Source organism: Equus quagga, chromosome 2, assembly GCF_021613505.1.
Source record: "Equus quagga isolate Etosha38 chromosome 2, UCLA_HA_Equagga_1.0, whole genome shotgun sequence".
Lineage (NCBI taxonomy): Eukaryota > Metazoa > Chordata > Mammalia > Perissodactyla > Equidae > Equus > Equus quagga.
This window is the reverse complement of record NC_060268.1, coordinates 94773719-94793653: the sequence shown is the minus strand read 5'-3', so window position 1 is coordinate 94793653 and position 19935 is coordinate 94773719. Positions and strand designations below refer to the sequence as shown.

The 19935-nt window shown below is 38.2% G+C and overlaps 1 protein-coding gene across 1 annotated transcript in view; it reads right to left on the bottom strand.

Moving 5' to 3' along the window:
• Window positions 1–19935, bottom strand: part of ADAMTSL3 (ADAMTS like 3) — a 312372-nt gene that overhangs the window by 142037 nt on the left and 150400 nt on the right. Inside the window, exon 8 of the mRNA XM_046655289.1 lies at window positions 6674–6748. Coding sequence (XP_046511245.1) covers window positions 6674–6748 — 75 coding nt within the window. The remainder of the gene's footprint in view (window positions 1–6673; window positions 6749–19935) is intronic.

Below are 19935 nucleotides of genomic sequence, written 5' to 3'. Positions count from 1 at the left end.
GGCATAATTGACATATAACATTATATTAGTTTCAGGTGTACAACATAATGATTCAATATTTGTATATCCTGCAAAGTGATCACCACAATAAGTTGAGTTAACACCCATCGCCACACATAGTTAAAATTTTTTTTTCTTTTGGTAAGAACTTTTAAGATCTAATCTCTTAGCAACTTTGCTTTTTACAAAAGAGTTTTGTTAACTATAGTCATCGTGCTGTGTAATTACATTTCCATGACTTATTTATTTTCTTACTGGAAGTTTCTGCCTTTGACTCCCTTCATCCTTTTCACCCATGCCCCCACCTCCTGTCTCTGGAAACCACCAATTTGTTCTAAATGAGAGAACTAGCTTAAAAGCATTTTATTTCAGAAAGATATTATACTACATAGAATAGCACGTGATATCAACACAATATCAATACATCCACTCAGTTTACAAACATTGATTCATATTGATGGAATAAATATGTAAGCTTTTTAGTTGCCCATTTAAAGGACCTAACAAGGCAGCTAGGTCCAATTAGGTCTACTCAATTCTTTGAAGTCATTTCTACCCCAAAGGGAAGGAGAAAATGTCTCTTTCTTTATATTTTTTCATGATGAAGCTAAGTTACTCATTTTAGTAGCCATTCAGAAGATCCTAAGCCTAGTCTTTTATTTAGACAAAACCACAATGAATCTTGAATTTTCTTTTCTTTTTTTAAAAAAAACCTTTATTTTGAAATAATTATAGATTCACAGGAAGTCACAAAAATAGTAGAGAGATCCTGTGTACCTTTCATCCAGTTTTACCCACTGGTCACATCTTATGTAACTATAGTATGACATCAGAACCAGGAAACTGACATGGGTACAATGTGCACACAGAATCCTATGCCATTTTATCACACGTCACCACAATCAAAATACAGAACTTCTCCATCGCCACGAAGATCTTCCTCACCCATGCGACCCCTTTGTTCATATTTGCTTTTATATGAACAGAAGGGCTTTTAGACGTTCTGCAGAAAAATACCTGCCAAAGGTTTAACCAAAACATCATTTCTACTTTATTTAAATGATTTCTTGCTTTCCCCATTCTTTTTTTTTTTTTCTTTCATTTTCTAAATGTCACCATACTTCGTGGACCTGGTCTGAGGTTGAGAGAGGCAATAATGAAAAATAACACACAGCTGGAGGCTGGGGCGCCTGTGTTTCTGGCCTCAGCTCTATCCCTAACTCACCGCTGTGGGGTTTCATCATCTCATTTCTAAACTGAGGAGTCAGAACAGACAATCTCTCGTGTCCTCTTCAACTCTGAAACCTGCACTTGACTCATTGGTATTCAACGGTTCTTTAACCATCTCCAACCATGAACACAATAGAACCCAAATCCCATTCAGATTCAAACTTAAAAATGGGAAGCTGGTAAAACACAACAAAATGGCCCGGCATCTGGCGGCTGCAACCCACACACTGCCGTGCTGTGTGGTTTTCCTCTGCTGGATTTCTCTCCGCTCCGGGAGCAGCTGCAGGAACTCAAGCACCCTGGACAGACTGTGTAACAGGCATTAGGAGACATCCCTGATTGTCCCTGACAGGCAGGCTGGGAACTTTTCTGGGAAAATTCAAAGGCTGGACGTGAGCTACTCGATCTGCAGGAGACATTAGCGGTTGAAGAATAATGCTGGCTACTCTCAGGCTCACAAAACCCCAACCACTTTGGCCCCGATCTTCACGACCGCAGTAGATGTTTGGAATGAGTGAGATTAAATTCATTTCCTAGTTCCAATGAAGATATAAAACTGAGTGTTACAGAGTGAGTTGTCAGTAAAAAGGAGATGGGAAACTGGAGATAGTGAGAAGGCCCTACACTGGATGAATTAGCTCACTAAAGGAAAGGAGGGAAAACAAGGAGCATTCAGGCAACATCGAAACACAAAATGAGTTTGGACAAAATTCATCTTCATAGAAGCCATGCAAAACACCAGTTTTCTAGACTGAGATTCAGCCTGAAATGACATGATTAAATTCAGATAGCGTGCAATGGATTCTGCGGCTGTGTCGGGGCAGTAATTGCTTTACCACTGCACGAACCTTCAGGATCACAGCTTTCCAAGTGTCACCGGGATGCGGAGGTATGGCAGGCGGTGCCAGAATCTGGGAAGGCGATCTGGGAGGAAGGCACGACCAGTATGACGTCCATCCTCTAAACCAAAGGCCAGCGTTTCTGTTAGTGTTGTTTTGGTGTTCTGTTTTCTAACGTCGAGTCTAGTCCATTACTTCGACGGCGTCCAAGATCTTTAGTGAGAAGGATACGAGAACGCAAGGAGCAGAACCAGTTTTCAACTGCGTGTGAATTACCCAGACCACTCTTCTCCACGGAACCACACACTTGTCATAAAATATGTTTACTCCAATTATTCAAAAGGCTTCCATCTCTTCAGGTCACAAACACTGGCTGCATTCATTGGAGGCTCCAGGAAGCAAGTTTCTGACTTCACTTGTGTGAATGAGTCAGAAGTGGGTGAATAAAGACAGGTGAAGTGATTTGATGAAGATGGAGTTTATGAATGCAAACGATTCTGATAATTTGGATTAACAATGCCACTGTGATGAACCCACAGTGAGGCAGAGAGGCTGGTGAGGTTCTTCAAAAATCGTCATTTTTATGGGTGGTAAACATGCCTTTCCTTAGTGCCCGTGCCTCTTAAAATAAATGACAGAAAAGAAGATGGTGAAAGTCAACAATTTGAATGATGTGTTGACTTATGGGTTTGTTTATTAAGTTTTTGTTAATTTCTAGCATTCCTACACACTTACTGCAGCCCCATGTTGTGATAAAGTACAATGTGATAACGGGCTCGTGAGAGCTGCGCACACAAGCCCTTCAGTTCCTGGAGTTCTTGCTGACCCCTCTGTAGTTTCTGCAGCAAGGTGGCTGGTAGTGCTGGGCGGAAACCCCAGGAAGCCTATAAAACACCCACCACTACGAAGGGCAGAGGGTATGAGCCTCCTTTCCTCCTGCCCACTCCTGACTTCTTTCTCCTCTCCAGGCTCAATATGGTGGGCAGGTTGCAGAGAACGGCTGAGGAAGAGACGATACGCAGCTTCAAACAGACAAAAACAGAATCAGAAATCAAGACCCCCTTAAATCCCCAAATCTTCACAACTCAAGTCTGTAACGATGCCTTTAAACATTTTGATCCGTACTAGCTATTTTTAAAAGAAATGATGACTAGAAAGATGATGAGTGCTTCCAACTGCTTCTAGTTGAAGGGCCTACACTGAGAAGTACCGATCCAGGCTTCTTTCAAAAGAGGCCAGGTCGTGCTAATTATCCCCAAGAGGTCTCCTTAAGTTCTAAGAAGGCCACAACAGGATTGCTAGACGGACATGTAATGAGCGGTTGGCAGAGCTAACTTAGTGATAAATACATCACACTTAGGCTTAGAGGAGAGTTGTATTTTACAGTGTGTGCACACTTGATTCAGCATCCATTTCCTTTGATTGGTCATTGTGTACAGTGTCCATGCTTATATTTATACAGCTCAATATATAGTCATCAGACAGGATTTAGAGGACAAAAAACAAACAATTCTTCCAATTGACCACGGAGGTTTTCAGTCTATGGCATCTCGGCTCCTCAAGTTTTTATTGCGAGTCAAACACATTCAATGTTGAAGTTTTGCTACCATAAAATTTCTTTTGCAGGAATCCTCTTCTTGCTTCCATCTTTGACGGGATGCACTATCAGGAAATTTGGAGCTGTGTGCTTGCTATGTACATGCTGGGGCCAGGCTTGGGACAGGACTGGAAATTCAGAATCTAAACACCCCTAGGCAGTACGTAAGATGGACGTTCTGTAATTACATTCCATTCCACAGCAAAGAGACTGACATTAACGTTACTGGATGTTCTCAGTTCTTAATAATGCAGGCTTTTGGAGGGTGGCAGTTAATGTGGATCTTGAAAGAATGATATATCTTTGTTAAAAATAAAAATTAAGAGAACAGTTGCATAAATCAAGAAAATAAAACCGCTTCTATATTTAGATGTTCAGAAATCTAGTTACAAACTAAATCCTTTGTAAACGAAGCCAGTTCTTTGCATCAACAGAGAAGGATAACTTTCAGAAACACTTCTGGAGCCAATCGTGAGACTGTTTAGAAGGGGAAATATGCTATGCAACAGATCTTTCACCTTGGGAGAAATCAGAATATGTTTGAGCCCTGTTCTTGGAACAGTGCCAGTTTTGAGTATAAAATTATATTTAATTTGCCAGAACCTATATGCATGTAAACGCACATTTTGCCTCAAAGTATTCACGTTTACTTATTCTGTTTACTGTCTACTTATCGAATATGTAGAAGTTATAAAACTATTTTTGGAGCTGAATCTTTGGGAAATGCCTGTAGTATCACAAGAAAATCAGGCCCAGTCACTGCATATTTTTTGTTTTTTAAAACGTCTTTTTGATAGGTCATAAAATTCACATACCATAAAATTCACCCACTTAAAATGCAGTTTAATGGTTTCAGTATATTCACAGAGTTGTAAAAGCATCACCAAACCCTGTTTAGAACATTTCTGTCATCCACCTAAGAAATCTCATACCCATTAGCAGGTACTCTCCTCATTGCACCCCAGTCGAACCCACCCCAGCCCTAGGCAACCACCAACCGACTTTCTGTCTCCACAGAGTTGCCAACTCTGGACATTATAAATAGAATCACACAATATGTGGGCTTTTGTGACTAGCTTCTTTCATTTAGCATGGTGTTTTTAAGGATCATCTATGTTGTAGCACACATCAGTTCTTCACTCTTTGTTATAGCCAAATAATATCACACATATGCCACATTTTATTTATCCATTCATCGACAGATGGACATTATGGCTATCATGAATAGGACTACTATGAATAGTCAGTGCTTCCTATTTTTTAATCCAAAATGATATTTTACAATGTTATCACTCAAATGATTTACAAAATTTGGATCCACAGGATTTTTAACTGATTTCAAACATCAAGTGTGCATTTACAAGGATGAAGATTTACTCTCCTCAAGAGCTGCGGGCTTTAAGCCATTTAAAAAAGCAGCTTAAAAACTTTTGTTCCCACAACCACATTAAACGTAACAAAAGCAGTGGCAATATAAAGTCTGTAGCCTTTCCAATGAAGGTTTATAAAACAAAAACAAATGTTCTGATGCTTCATCACAGAGAAAGCCTTGAATGAAGTGACCATTACGTGGCTGTAAACATTTTAGTATTTTAGCTAAAAAAAAGCAGTCACGTTCTTTTAGTCATAATTCATATAACAAAGTTAAGGATAAAAAAAAGGCTTTGCAGTAACTGCACTCTCACTGTCTCAAAGATATCCTCTCGCTTCCCTAATTTAGATCACAAGGTACTACAGAATTTCTTTTTTTCCCCAAAATTTTAATCTATGTCATTGGTGACCTTAAACATTTTTATTTAAACATTTTGATATAAACCTTTCTCAAAGCACATTTCTGGTTAGAACATTAGTTCCGGGTCCAAAATATACAAATGCACACACACTTAAAAGCTACCAAAAATGTATGATGCTTCTGGCCCTGAGAAATTTTAATGATTTAACATCTAAGATGGCGGCTCAGAAAAAAAAAAATGGCAAAACATGTAGCACTTTAACCCAGTGGACCTTGATTTGTGTGGCTTTAAAATAGCTACAAATAGTGTGTTTTGTACTTTTTATGGAAAGAAAGAGCAGAACACAGTAAGCTTCTTCAAAGCCAGGGGGCCAGTCTTGGCAGAAACCCATTTTTCTTTGAAAAAGACTAAGAAAGTCCTGCCTGTGGCCACAGGGAGAACCATGGGAGAGAAGGAGACAAGTTTTGGTATTTCCAGTTCCTTTAGGTCCTCAGAGGCCAGAAGGACTAAGACAGGAGATGCCACCTGACTTTGGCCCAAGAAACAATACAACTGTGATCCTCTGTTGTTTCAAACTCTGAGTATTCTGGAGACCAGCGTTGACTTCCAGGGCGCCTAGACCGAAGTTGTGGTGTGCTGGCAACAAAGCTTATCCTTGGCAGCTGCAGATACTGCATGGATCTATGTTTTAAATCTTGTTTTGTTTTGTTTTGTTGTCTCAAATTGCTCAAATCTCCAGAAGACTCTTGAATCCTGATTTACTCTTCACATTAAAATAGTTTACTTCATGGGGCTGGCCCCGTGGCCGAGTGGTTAAGTTCGCGCACTCCGCTGCAGGCGGCCCAGTGTTTCGTTGGTTCGAATCCTGGGCGCGGACATGGCACTGCTCATCAAACCACGCTGAGGCAGCGTCCCACATGCCACAACTAGGACCCACAACGAAGAATATACAACTATGTACTGGGGGGCTTTGGGGAGAAAAAGGAAAAATAAAATCTTTAAAAAAAAAAAAAATAAAAAAAATAAAAATAAAATACTTTACTTCACACATAACTGGATTTCCTCCCCCACGAGGGGATGAATCCCAAACTGGGGCATTACCCACGGGGCCTGAGAACGGAAACATTCAGGCTACAGATCATCTCCCTACCGACAGAAATTACTTCAGGGCGGTGGGCAAAATCCTTGAGATGATCAACACAAAGACAGACTTTTTTTTTTGGCTAAAGAAACTTTCAGGAAGGGAAAAAATGTTAAGACTGGATTCTACTCACAGAGATGTGCGGGTCCTTTCACCGTAATTCTCACACTTCGACTCCCCAAAGGGACAGCGATTGCATTTTCTTCCCCTAGGAAAGAACACGAGACAAGTGTAATAAAATATGTGCACCAAAGGCCAATAAAATAAGCCAATCAATCAAAACCGGGGACATGGGCAAAGTGCTCTTAACTATATTTCATTTCCATCTTACACTCAAGAAGTCTTTGAACAGCACCTACTACGTAGAAGACATATTAATACGACTCATGTAATTTCATTTAAATACATTTTTAAATAACTTTAAAGGAAAGTTTAAAATAAATGTTCTGCCCTACGACCTCAACTGCCTTCACTCCCCAGGCCTCATCCATGTGCTCTGATGGAGGTGGGAGATATGGTGGGGGACAAACTGGGTCCCCCAAATCTGGCCACATCCATCCATTTAAGTCCGCTTTTGCCCTACAAAGGCAGAGTTGAGTAGCTGTAACAGAGACAATATGGCTCATAAAGCCTAATCGATTTACTATCTGGCCCTTCACAGGGAAAAGTTTGACGATCTCTGGCCTAGACAACTACCCAGAGGAAATCCTAGCCCCTGTGGATGTTTTTTTCATGCTGTTACATAGTCTGAAATTAAGTTTCATGGCCGCATAATAATCTAAGCTCATAGGCAATTTTATCCCACTAGTCCCCTACTTGAACATTACTTCTGTTACTAAATGATACTAACACACTGTCAGTGATACGAATTACTTCCTGAAGATGTTGTGTTCATTTGGGTAACTATCGAGAACAACTTCTTTTGGATAAACCCTGGGGTAAAATTGTTTCATCAAAAGATGTCGCTGTGTTTATTGACTTGTTTATAAGTTTTTATTAAATAAAAATATTTGATGATTGAAAATTAGAAAATACAAATACGCAAAAAAGACAAAATAAAACTATTTCCTATCCTACTGCCCAGAGATCATCACTTCTAACACTTTGATAAATATGCTTTCCAGATTTTCTTTTTGTTTGTTCTTAATATACATACACGTAAAAAGAAACAATGAACACTACCTGCATGCCCACTATTACGGGAGGGGTTAAAAATACAACAGTATATCCATGCTAAGGAATACTCTACAACCGATAAAAGCAATGATAAGAAGCTATATGACTTGACGCAGAAAGATTGCCAACATATATATTGATGAATAAAAAAAGCCAGTTAAAAAACAATATATAGATCAATGATTTCTTGGATGGGACACCAAAAGCACAGGCAACAAGTGAAAAAAATAAATAAGTTGGACTGCATCAAATTAAACTTTTGTGCATTAAAAGACACTATCAAAATAGTAAAAAGGAAACCCACAGAATGGGAGAAAATATTTGCAAATCACGTATTGGAGAAGAGGTCAATATCCAGAATATATAAAGAACTCCTACAACTCAACAATAACAAAGATTCAATTTAAAAATGGGCAAAGAAATAGAGGAAGATTCGTACAGATGTTCGCCTAGCAACAACTTCCTCATGCAAAAAGAGGAGGATTGGCAACGGATGTTAGCTCAGAGCCGATCTTCCTCAGCAAAAAGAAAGGTGCAAAGGACTCAAATAGATATTTCTCCAAAAAGGATATACAAATGTCCAATAAGCACATAAAAACGTGCTCAACATCAGTAATCATCAGGGAAATGCAAACCAAAACCACAATGAGATACCACTTTACACACATTAGGATGGCCATTATCAAAAAAACAGAAAATAACAAGTGATGATCAGGATGTGGAGAAATTGGAACCCTTGTGGACTGCTGGTGAGGATATACAATGGTTCAACCACTACAGAAAATAATTCTTCAAAATGTTAAATATATAATCAACATAAATAAATATATCAATAAATTAATAAGTAAATAATATTAAATATAGAATCACCATATGATTCAGCAATTCCGTATCTGGGTATACACTCAAAAGAGTTGAAAGCAGAGGCTCAGATATTCGTGCACCCACGTTCACAGCAGTATTATTCACAACAGCCAAAAGATGGAAGCAACCCAAGCGTCTATCCACAGATGAGAGGATAGACATCACGTGGTAAATACAAACAATGGAATATTATCCAGCCTTAAAAGGAAGGCAATTCTGACACATGCTGCACAACATGCATGAACCGTGAAGACATTATACTAAGTGAAATAAGCCAGCTACCAAAGGACAAATACTGTATGATTCCACTTACATGAGCTGCGTAGAGCAGTTAAATTCTAGAGACAGAAGGTAGAATGGTGGTCACTAGGGGCTGGCGGAGGAGGGGAAGAGGGAGTTATTGTTTAATGGGGACAGAGCTTCAGTTTGGGAAGGTGAAAAAGTTCTGGAGACAGAAAGTGGTAGTGGTTGCACAACAATATGAGTGTACTTAACGCCAGTGAACTGGACACTTAAAAATGGTTAAAATGGTAAATTTTATGTCATGTATATTTTACCACAATAAAAATACAACGTATATGGCATAAATTCATTGCAGAAGCATATGTGTTCGAGTACTGCATTTTCATGTATATGTAATTTATAGAATTATATACATGTAATATATTACATTATATTTTGTGCAAATGCATAGAATGAGATTGTACTTGCATAGTAATATGTAAATGCATAGTAACTGCAATTGCCTATTAGTAAATAACAAAGTGGGATCTTAATTCTTTAATCCTTTAAATTCGTGGAAGACTTTTCACCAAATCATTGACAGTACTTACCTCAGAGAATAGGAACGAGAGTGGTAGGAGTGAGGGAAGAGGAATATAGTTCTAGATTTTTTGAGTTTTCTATAATAAAAATGTACTGACGAGTTACTTTCCAAATATAATTAGAAAGCTAAAAATATTTTTTTACAGGTGAAGAAGAAAGAAAAACGAAAATAAAGGACCATGGCCAAAAAGTTTTACTGGATGAGTTTTGTAAAACCTTAAGCAAACAGGTAAGTTGCAGGTAACAGGAAGACTGAAAGGGCATCAGTTACTGGTGCTCAGTGGACACAACCCAGACACCCAGACCAAACACGGAAAGCGCAGATATCAATGTATGAACCAAACGTTAATTACGACTAGCGATATAAAAATAACAAATAAAACAAAGCAAACTAACTCCAGAACTCTATCAAAAGAAGTACACATCATGACTAAGTAGCATATATTCTAAAAATGAATGATTGATTTAACATTAGGAAAATCATTCATATAATTGGTTATATTAACAGATCAAAAAAGTTTTAAACACTATGATAATTTTAATGACTATAAAAAGGTATCTGATTAAATTCAGAATACATTATGATAAGATTCTTGTTAAAGCCAGGGAGAGAAGGAAACATCCTCAATTTGATCAAGAATCAGAAGCCAAGAAGAAGACTAGTGAAACATTAGAACTATTCCCATCACGGCCAGGAACAAAACAAGGATTAGGATAACTATTTTCCCTACTCTCTTCTGTAGATGCTATGCTTGTTAATGTAATTAGAAAATAAATAACCTAGAGGAATATATTTTCAAGAGGAAAAATTAAAAATGCCACTGTTTGTAGATTGACTACTTAAAAATTCAAGATAAAAACCATTACAATAAAAAAGTTCAGGAAGTATTCTCACATTTAATAAATAAATAAATTGCTGTCCTGGGTTTTAATTAATATTTAATTCATATTATATTTAATATGTTATATATTATATAATATGTCTTAATATATTATATTATATACAATATTATCTATCTATATACACCCTATTTATTACCTAGTCTGTCTGCTGAAAACACCAAAAAACATTAACCAACTCAGTAGCAATGAACATCCTTGCATCCATATTGTGCCTCGAAATACCATTTCCCACTAAAAAGAACCAGAACTTCTTACTGAAATGGTTCAATCCAGGTCTGGGTCAGAAAATGAATAAGATAGTCCTAGGACATCATGGCATTAAAAAAGTAAGAGAGCTCTCAAAAACAACTGGAGGCACGTCAAAAGGACTCCAGAGTCAACGTGAAGAGTCTCCAATTGGGCAAAAATGTGACAATTTGAACATTAGTAAGAATAATAACCACAATGGTGTGAATCATATGAAATATGCTTAAATCCATAAATTCATCATAACACTTGAAAAAAATCATTGGCCACATTTTGAGGGTGCTAAGAACCAGCTCATTATTTTCAAGAATGGCAAATGAAAAAAAAAAAAAGAAGAATGCATTTATCATACCTTTCTGTACAAATTTTACTTCTGGAGAACTAAATCACTGATGAGGAGAAGTTTCTCTTTATAGAAGTATTCAAGCTCATAAATGAAGGACTGATAAAATATCATCATTTAGACATTGATTATCAGCAGCCACAGCATCACAAAAAGACAGAAAACCATATTTTATGGGCCTCCTAATATGATGCAATAGAAAGTACATAACACCAACTCTAAAATATTTTTTCCAAAACAAACAAACAAATTTGAATATGACCAAGCTTTTAGATCTTACTACCTATTTACAGGAAATTTAGAGCAGAAAGGAACACGCTAAACCACATTGTGGGGATATAATGAGAAAAATACAGACTATGGGAAAATCTATAGGACAAATGAACAGTTTCCTCACAAAATCAATTTCAAGGAAAAGAGAGGAGGAGTTACTTACACATTGAAAAAAGAATTAAGAGACATACCATCCAAATGCAACATATAGACCTTATAAGAGACTAATTTGAACAAGCAAGCAAAAATGATGGGGTAAGGAACTCTGAAAACCTCTCTTCCATAAAAGCAAAGAAAACACTAGCACGAATTGTCAGAATCAACGTTTTCAAAATTCTGGAAATTAATAAAGGCTTTCAGTAATCTGAGTAGCATTTATTCAAGAAAAATACTTAGTGAAAACAGCAAGCTTGTGGCATTTTAACTTGCCTAGTCCCATATCCCTCATCCTCAGCCTCTACGGTAACCTTGAAAACCAACAGCCCATAATCATAGTGAAAATGAGCAGCATGGAAAATGCTGCAGTGGCAGAATAGGGTTGGTGCACCTCCAAAGCCCCAACTCCCAACTGGCATTGTTTGACCTGCATGCTGGTTCCCTGGAAGACCCCACTCACAAAGCTGTCTTTATTTGACCTAGCTGGGAGCTTTCCCAGTGCAAACAACATTTTCCCTGGGGCATTTGTCCAAAACAATCAGAGGCAATTGATTAACTTTGATGCTGCCCAAGATGGTAAATAACAGTCAAGGAAAACAAGAAGATATCTAGAAAGCTTAAAAGGAAAAGCTGGAAAACGAGATGTCCACAGCGGGCTTTGAAAAGCTCCAACAGATTCCTGGGAATCTAGAAGGCCACCATATATATAGGGTTGTGCTCATGCTCAGGGCTGTGTGCACACTCAGGAAAGACCTAAGAATCCCCTAAGCTCTCACCTCTGGCTAACCTTGAGGCTCTGTGCAAAAAGGAAGTGAAGGCTAGGACAGAGTTGTCAATTGCCCGGCTGAGTGTTCAACTCTGCCCCAACACAAACACAGAGCCTCTCAGCAAAGATTTGGAGACTTATTTATTTTAGACATTTTCTAAAAATCTCTCTCCGATCATTAGCTGACCACTAAACCAACTGAGCAAAGACTTCAGTAGCCACATGTGACAAAGAATACAGACTTCGCAGAATTGGTTCCGAAAACTCACTAAACAAATGATAACAAACTTTGGGAGGGGTAGAATTTGATTTCCAGATATGCCACATTATATTATGTAAAATGTCCAGCTTCCAACAAAAAGTTACAAGACCTGAAAAAGAACAACAAATGATGGCCCCCACACACAGGAGAAACAAGAGCAATCAAGAGAGACTTTCTCTGAGGGAGCCCAGAGTTCAAATTAATAGACTAAGACTTTAAATAAGCTATTTTCAATATGCTCAAAGGACTAAAGAAAACCATACCTGACCTGAACAAGCAAACTATAAAACAATATTTATGGGACAATCTGGGAAAAATGAACACAGACTGAATATTTGATGATGTTAAGAATTATTTTTAATTTTCAGACAGGATAATGACTGTGTGGCTATGATTTTAGAAAGAGTCTTAATTTGGAAGAATATAAGTCTAACACATAAACTTAATATTCTAGGCAAATATATTTTAAAAACAGCACAGGAGTAATGACATGGTTGTCAGGCCAAGTTTAACTCAAGGCAAAAAAATACTAAACATTTAAAAGAAGATGACTTCATAATAATCCAGGGAATAATTCATTAATAAAGATTTAGCTATCCTGTCCTTTGTATATGCATTAGATAAATGGTACTGAAATATATGAAGCAAAATCTATAGAAAGCATAAGGAAAAACAGAAGAAAAGGCTATTAATAGGGAGATAACAATACACATTTTTCAATGCCTGCTGGCTACAATACATGAGTAAGCATTCCACAGAAAGGGAGTTACAAATGTCTCATAAACATATGAAAACACTCAAAGTTATGGAAAACTAATACAATAAAATAAATACTGAAAAAGTTTTAACCTAGCCTTTCAGTAAATTACAAAAACTGATAACACTCCCCACTGGTAAAACAGGAGAAAGCAGACAGTTGCAAAAAGTATGCGTGGGAGTGTAATTGGCAACATGTTTTTGAATGGCAATTTGGCAACATCAACCAAAATTTTTAATATGCACTCTATTTGACTCAGCAACTGCCTTTATAGGAACTTTTCCTACAGAAACACACTTACAATTGTGCAAAGATAAGTGTTTTACATACTTGATATACATAAAATTACAACTTTTTACAACGTTCACTGTCGCATTTTTGTAATTATACTGGACATTGGAACCACATAGATGTCTAAGTATGGAAAGTTTCTTAAATAAATAACGATATATTCATTAAAAAGACTGAGGCAGTCTACGTACCAACACAGAAATAGTTCTATGATACATTGTGAAATGACAAAGTCTATTTAGAATAAGGATAATGGGCTGGTCCAGTGGCGTGCTGGTTAAGTTTGTGCGCTCCACTTCGGTGGCTGAGCATTTGCCGGTTCAGATCCTGGGCGTAGACCTACACAGCGCTCATCAAGCCGTGCTGAGGCAGGGTCCCACATAGAAGAACTAGAAGGACTTACAAGTAGGATATGCAACTACGTATTGCAGCTTTGGGGAGAAAAAAAAGAAAAGAGGAAGATCGGCAACAGATGTTCACTCAGGGCCAATCTCCCTCACCAAAAAAATAACACTCAGATCAAATTCTTTAAAAAAAAGAAAAAAGAAAAAGAGTAAGAAAAGCATGCATAGCCATATGCACATACAACATCATGTCACTAGTGCTTCTCTGGGGTTTAGGAATACGAGTGAATTTTATGTTCTTCTTCACACTTTTTCTGTATCTTCCAAATTTGATACAATATAAATGTATTAATTTTATTCTAAAATATTATTTTTGAAAAGTACTCAGGGAATTGTCCAGTGGCTTCAGATTTAAGATGGCATCTACAATCTTAGAAGGGTGACAAAGATCTCCAAGTATAGTCAGAGTGACTACAATTCTTAACAGGCCAAGGCTGGCCAAGATGCGAGGGACAATAACCAAAACTATGTACTTCATTCATGTTATTATTTAAGGTAGAAGAGTAGATAATACAATCTTGATGAATGACACACAGCACAGACAATTTTTCAACTTTTTATTTGCTCTGACTTCTCTGTCAATAAATATATGTATCTAAAAATGAAAACAATAAAGAAACCATAAAATGAACTTTCAATAGGCCTGTAGGGAGGAGATCTTGATTTTTTCTGTAGCCTGTATTTTCAAAGTTCTCTGTAATGGAAAGTGCCTGGAAGAAAGGAGCTATTGCCTGTGTCTTGGGTTCTAATACCATTCCCCAAGAAAAGGAGCCAAGGCTTCATGAAAAAACAGGTGATTCTAGGTTTGGAGGAGGGAAAATTCAAGGTAAGCCTAGAACATCTCATTGTCTTAGAAACCAAGGCAGTCTTTAAGATCTAACGGAATTATGTCAAAAGGAGTCAGCTTGAAGTGCTTCCACCGGCCAGGCCATACTGTTGGACAATTTAAGGCCCCCACAGAATATTGTCTGTAATATTATAAAATACTGAATAATCAAAAATCTCTGAATACAGAGTGAGAAACGACAAAAAGGAGTGGGGATGTTCTTTACAGAAGAGTGTCTGCAAGAAAATGTAGAAGTAATCATAGAATTATAAATCACCATTTGTAACCAATCCCCATTGTAAATACCATTCCAAGCAAGGATCAATAATGGGTGCCAAACCCAGGGTGTGAGCGATTGCTGCAAAAGAGAATATTTACACTTTGTCAAGATAACACCCTGCAGATTTCTTACAGGGAAACGTGGATCTACATGACAGAGTGATCTGTATGTCCCCACCTTGGACAAGCGATCAAACTCAGCATCACTCATAGTATTGGGACAGCTGACATCATGGGCTTCCCGTTGTGATACTGCATAAAGCAACGAAGCATCACTACTAACATGGTCCCGCCTGAACAAAGTTCAACCCAAGTCTGATGAAGCCTCAGAGCTCACTGCTCAGTTTACAGGAAAGACATGAGGGAGACCAACAAATTAAACGACAATGGAGAAAACAATCAGACAACTCCAGAACATGGGACATTCTATAAGACAACTGGGACAAACTCTTTAAAAAGTCAGTATCATGAAAAAGTAAGGGGTCTACATAAAAGAGACTAAAGAGATAGAAAAACTAAATGCAATAAGTGAACTCTGACTGGATCAAGTGGCAAAACGGCTATAAAAGATACTCCTGGGGGGGCCAGCCCGGTGGTGCCAGCCCAGTGGCACAGAGGTTAAGTTCTCATGTTCCACTTTGGCAGCCTGGAGTTCGCCGGCTCGGATCCTGGGTGCGGACCTATGCACCACTCATCAAGCCCTGCTGTGGAAGGCGTCCCACATATAAAGTAGAGGAAGATGGGCACGGATGTTAGCTCAGGGCCAGGCTTCCTCAGCAAAAAGAGGAGGATTGGCAGCAGATGTAAGCGCAGGGCTAATCTCCCTCCAAAAAAAAAAGATATTCCTGGGACAACGGGAGAAATTTGAATATGGATTGGATATCAGATAATATTTATAAATTGTAATTACTTTTTAGGTGTGATAATGAGATTGTGTTGTAAATAAGATCTTCATTTTTTAGGAGAGTCATGCTAAAGTATTTATAGGTAAATATCGTGACGTCTATAACCAACTTTTATTAGGCTCAGCTAGCTAATTGGATAGATGGATAGTTAGATAGCTAGACAGGACAAATGTAGCAAAATGTAAATAACTAAATCTAGGTGGAAGATGTACAGTAGCTAACTATTTTATTTTTTCATCTTCTATATATGCTTGAAAATTTTCCTAACACAAATTCAGAGGGGAAAACACATTCCAATATTATTGATGTCTATTCAATACCAAGGTTCTATTCTAGTAAAATATTTGAAAAGTGAATATAATAGTAAATTTAAATAGTTATGCACTACATCCAAATATAGTTCACCCAAGAAATGCTAGTGTGATTCAAAATTAGGAAATCTATACATGTAATTTACTGTATTAATAGACCAAAGTAAAAAATTATATCACCTCAATAGGTTTCCAGCTTTTGGTAAAATTCAGTAGCTATTCCTGATTAAAACTCTCTGTAAATATAACAAAAGAAATGTTTGTAATGTGATTTACAAATGTCAGTATCATGATTAATACGCTTACTTTTAGAAACGCTGGTATTTAATTAGGGAAATGATGCCATACCAGTTACCACCATTTGATTTAAGATATTTAGGGAGACTAGCCAAAGTAATTGGTCAAGAAAAAGACAGTCTAAGCACCATGAATCAGGAAGAAACCAATATTAAAAAATTAATAGCTTTCAGAAATACCAACAAAAATCAGTTTAAAATATAATGGAAGAAAAAAATCCCATTTACAATGGCAAGACAAAAAGATTGAATACCTTGGAATAAACTTTTTAAAAATAGGCATGATCTAGAAGAAGAACATTTTAAATCTCTCTCTAGAGACATAAAAATGCCTTGAGAAAATGGAAAGAAAAAGATTGTCATTTGATGTGAAAATTAAACATAAACGAAACTAAATGTTAAAAACAGAAAAAATTTCAATTGTAGACCAAAGACTGTTTCCTTAATATACAAAGACTGCTTACAAATGAATAAGAAAAACCAAACACAAATTAAGAAAATTGGCCAAATGCTTGAAAAAATAGTTCACAGAAAAGAAATTTTAATGGCAAGAAGCTTATGAAAAGATTCTCAACTCACTTATAATCCCAGAAATGCACATTGAAAACAAGGTACCATTTTACTTATGCTATTAGTAAAGATGAAATACTTTAACAAGTTTTAATCCATTTGTGAGGATGAGACTAAATCTTATTGGAGGAAAAATTAGCAGTACCTTTGAAAACTAAAAGCACATAAACAAAGATATGCTTATACAAACGATTGTGAAAAAGTTATAGCAAACCTGAGAAAAAAACCTAAATGCTCATGAATATGGGTCTGGTTAAATAAATTATGGCATGTTCTCCCATGTCACCATTTAAAAAGAAGAAAGCAGACTTATGACTGATCAGCAAAAAAGCTCAGTGATAAAAGCAAGTCGTAAAAAATAATATTTAATGATCAATTCTGTATAGCTCTCAAAAGCACAAATGTATGGAAGATTTGTAATACATTGTGTGTGTGCATACATACGCGCATGCACACCAAATACACATACACGTCCGTGCATAGTAAATATGTAAAATGCAAGCAACTGGTAATAATATTTATACCTCTAAAGAATGAAGTTGGTTAGGAGTTTGCAGGGTGGCTGAGGGTGACTTTTACCCCCACTTTATATCCTTCTGTGCCCTTTGATATTTTTACAAAAAGTATTTCTTAATTTTACAACAATATATTATTAATATATATTCTACATACTCAACCATTTCAACCCCACCCTGAGGATACATACAAATATGGTAACGTGTAACCTGGGTGGCATGATGTATGACACGACGTGTTTTAGTCTTTTTCTCTGTCTGGACATTCTGAATCTTCTACAATAAACAAACAGCATGATATACATGTAATAAAAATTGATTTGAAAATACACATAAACTAGAAAGCTTTCCTGAGCTGAAGGAAACTCAATTGGGCAGATCAATTGGGCTCAGCACTTAGGCTGCAGTGTCTTTGAGAAGCATTTGTCCTCTGTGACTGTGTGTGTGTGTGTGTGTTCCAACCATCAGCCATTGACAATTACACACTCAAGTGAAACCTCTCAGACTAGAACCCCTGGCATTTTATTTTAACTTGGGGAAAATGTTCTGCTGTGGAGAGGGCAATGAATCCCCAGTTGCTCACAATATTACCCTTGGAGAGAAATGCACATTGTAGGGCAGTTGGGCAGCTAAAACACAGATTCCTGTCCCACCCACAGAAATATTGACCCTGAAGTTTGGGTGGAGCCCAAGAATGTGCCCATCTAGCAGCCTCCTGGGTGATACTGACCCTGTGTAAGTTTGTGAGCTATGTTTTGAGTGGCGCTGTTGCAGGGTGTCGTGAGGGAACACTCAAGGTCACAAGGACAGGAAAGACTGTTCCATAGTCACAAACTTGCCAGCATCTCTTCATCGTCCAGCAGGAAATGGCCCAGTTCTAACTCTGACCAGCAATGGAGCAGGAAGCCTGGTGAGGCAGAGGCGTTTTAGGAGGGAGGGGCCAGGAGTACCAAACACTCTGTGGACGAGGGCTTCAAAGCGCCTTTTGGGTGAAGCAGTAAAAAGGCTGTTAAATGGCTTTGTAAAAGCAGTTTCAATTGAGTAGCTGGCACAGGAGGCTGTGGTTTGAGGAAGAAATGATGATGATGATGATAAAACAGAGACAGGAAATGTAAACAGTTCTGCAAAAACTCATCAGTAAGGGTGGGTGACAGATTAAGGTGGTAGCTGGAGATGGGGAGAGTTAAAAAAAGATAGATATACATATATACACACACACACATACATATACATACATATATGTGTATGTATATATACACATTCTTACAATTATCCTTTTGTTTAAGATGGAAGAGATCTGGCCATGTTTAACCCTGATGGGAGAGAGGAAGAGAGGAAGAGGAGATAAGGAGAGAGAGAGGACGATGGGCGGAGTGAGATCTCTGCGGAGGCAGAGGGGGAGGGAATCCAGAACACAGATGGAGAGATAATTGGCCTTGGAAAGGAAGATGGACACTTGTGCCTCTGCAACAGGAGGGAGCGAGGAATGGATGGGTGCAGCTGCAGGGCGAGGTCTCTTCTGGCAGTTTCTGTTTTACTGAGATTTTTTTTTTGCCATCTTCTTTGTAGCCTAGCATGGAATCCGTTTTTGTAAATGGCCCATAAATGCTTGAAAAGACCGTGTTTTCCCTCAAAATGCAACGCTCAACACATACCTGTTAATGTAACATTAACAATTATATTGTGCAGATCCTACATGTGATTTTTAGTGACTTAAGTGTGTTAAAGTCTTTGAGAGTAGTTTTACTTCTTTCAGTTTCTTCTGATCTACCTACAGGATCGTCATGCTCTCTTTGTCTTGCCTGTGACAATGGGCCACTTCTAAATTCCAGACAAACAGCCTCCTGGTAAACGCCCCCTCAGTCAGGAGCTAATCCCAGAGCCAGAGACCACGATGGAGAGAGGAATCACTGCAAGCGCAGTAGGAGCAGGCTGCCTCTCGTGCTCCAGGACAGGCCAAGTGTCGATCACTTAAAAGCTCCTATCACAGATTGTCCTGTGGGCGTGCCGAGCAGGTCTGATTCTGAGGCTGCTTTAAAATCCTACGCTTTCTAACGGTGTAGAGTCCAACGGCTGAGAACATACCAGATGGAGAAAAGGCTTCTTCTCTCTGTCATCCCACAACGCTGATGACAGTGGGTCCATGTCTAGGAACAACCAGATTTAGTGGAGGTGGTGGTGGTAGCAGTGTGGCAGTTGTGGTGGCAGTGGCAGTGGTGGTGGTAGTGGTCTGGTGGTGGTGGTGGTTGTGTGGTGGTGGTTGTGTGGTTGTGGTGGTGATGGTGGCAGTGGTGGTGGCGGTAGTGGTCTGGTGGTAGTGGTTGTGTGGTGGTGGTGGTGGTGGTGGTAGTGATCTGATGGTGGTGGTTGTGTGGTGGTGGCAGTTGTTGTGGTAGTGGTCTGGTGGTGGTGGCTGTGTGGTGGTGG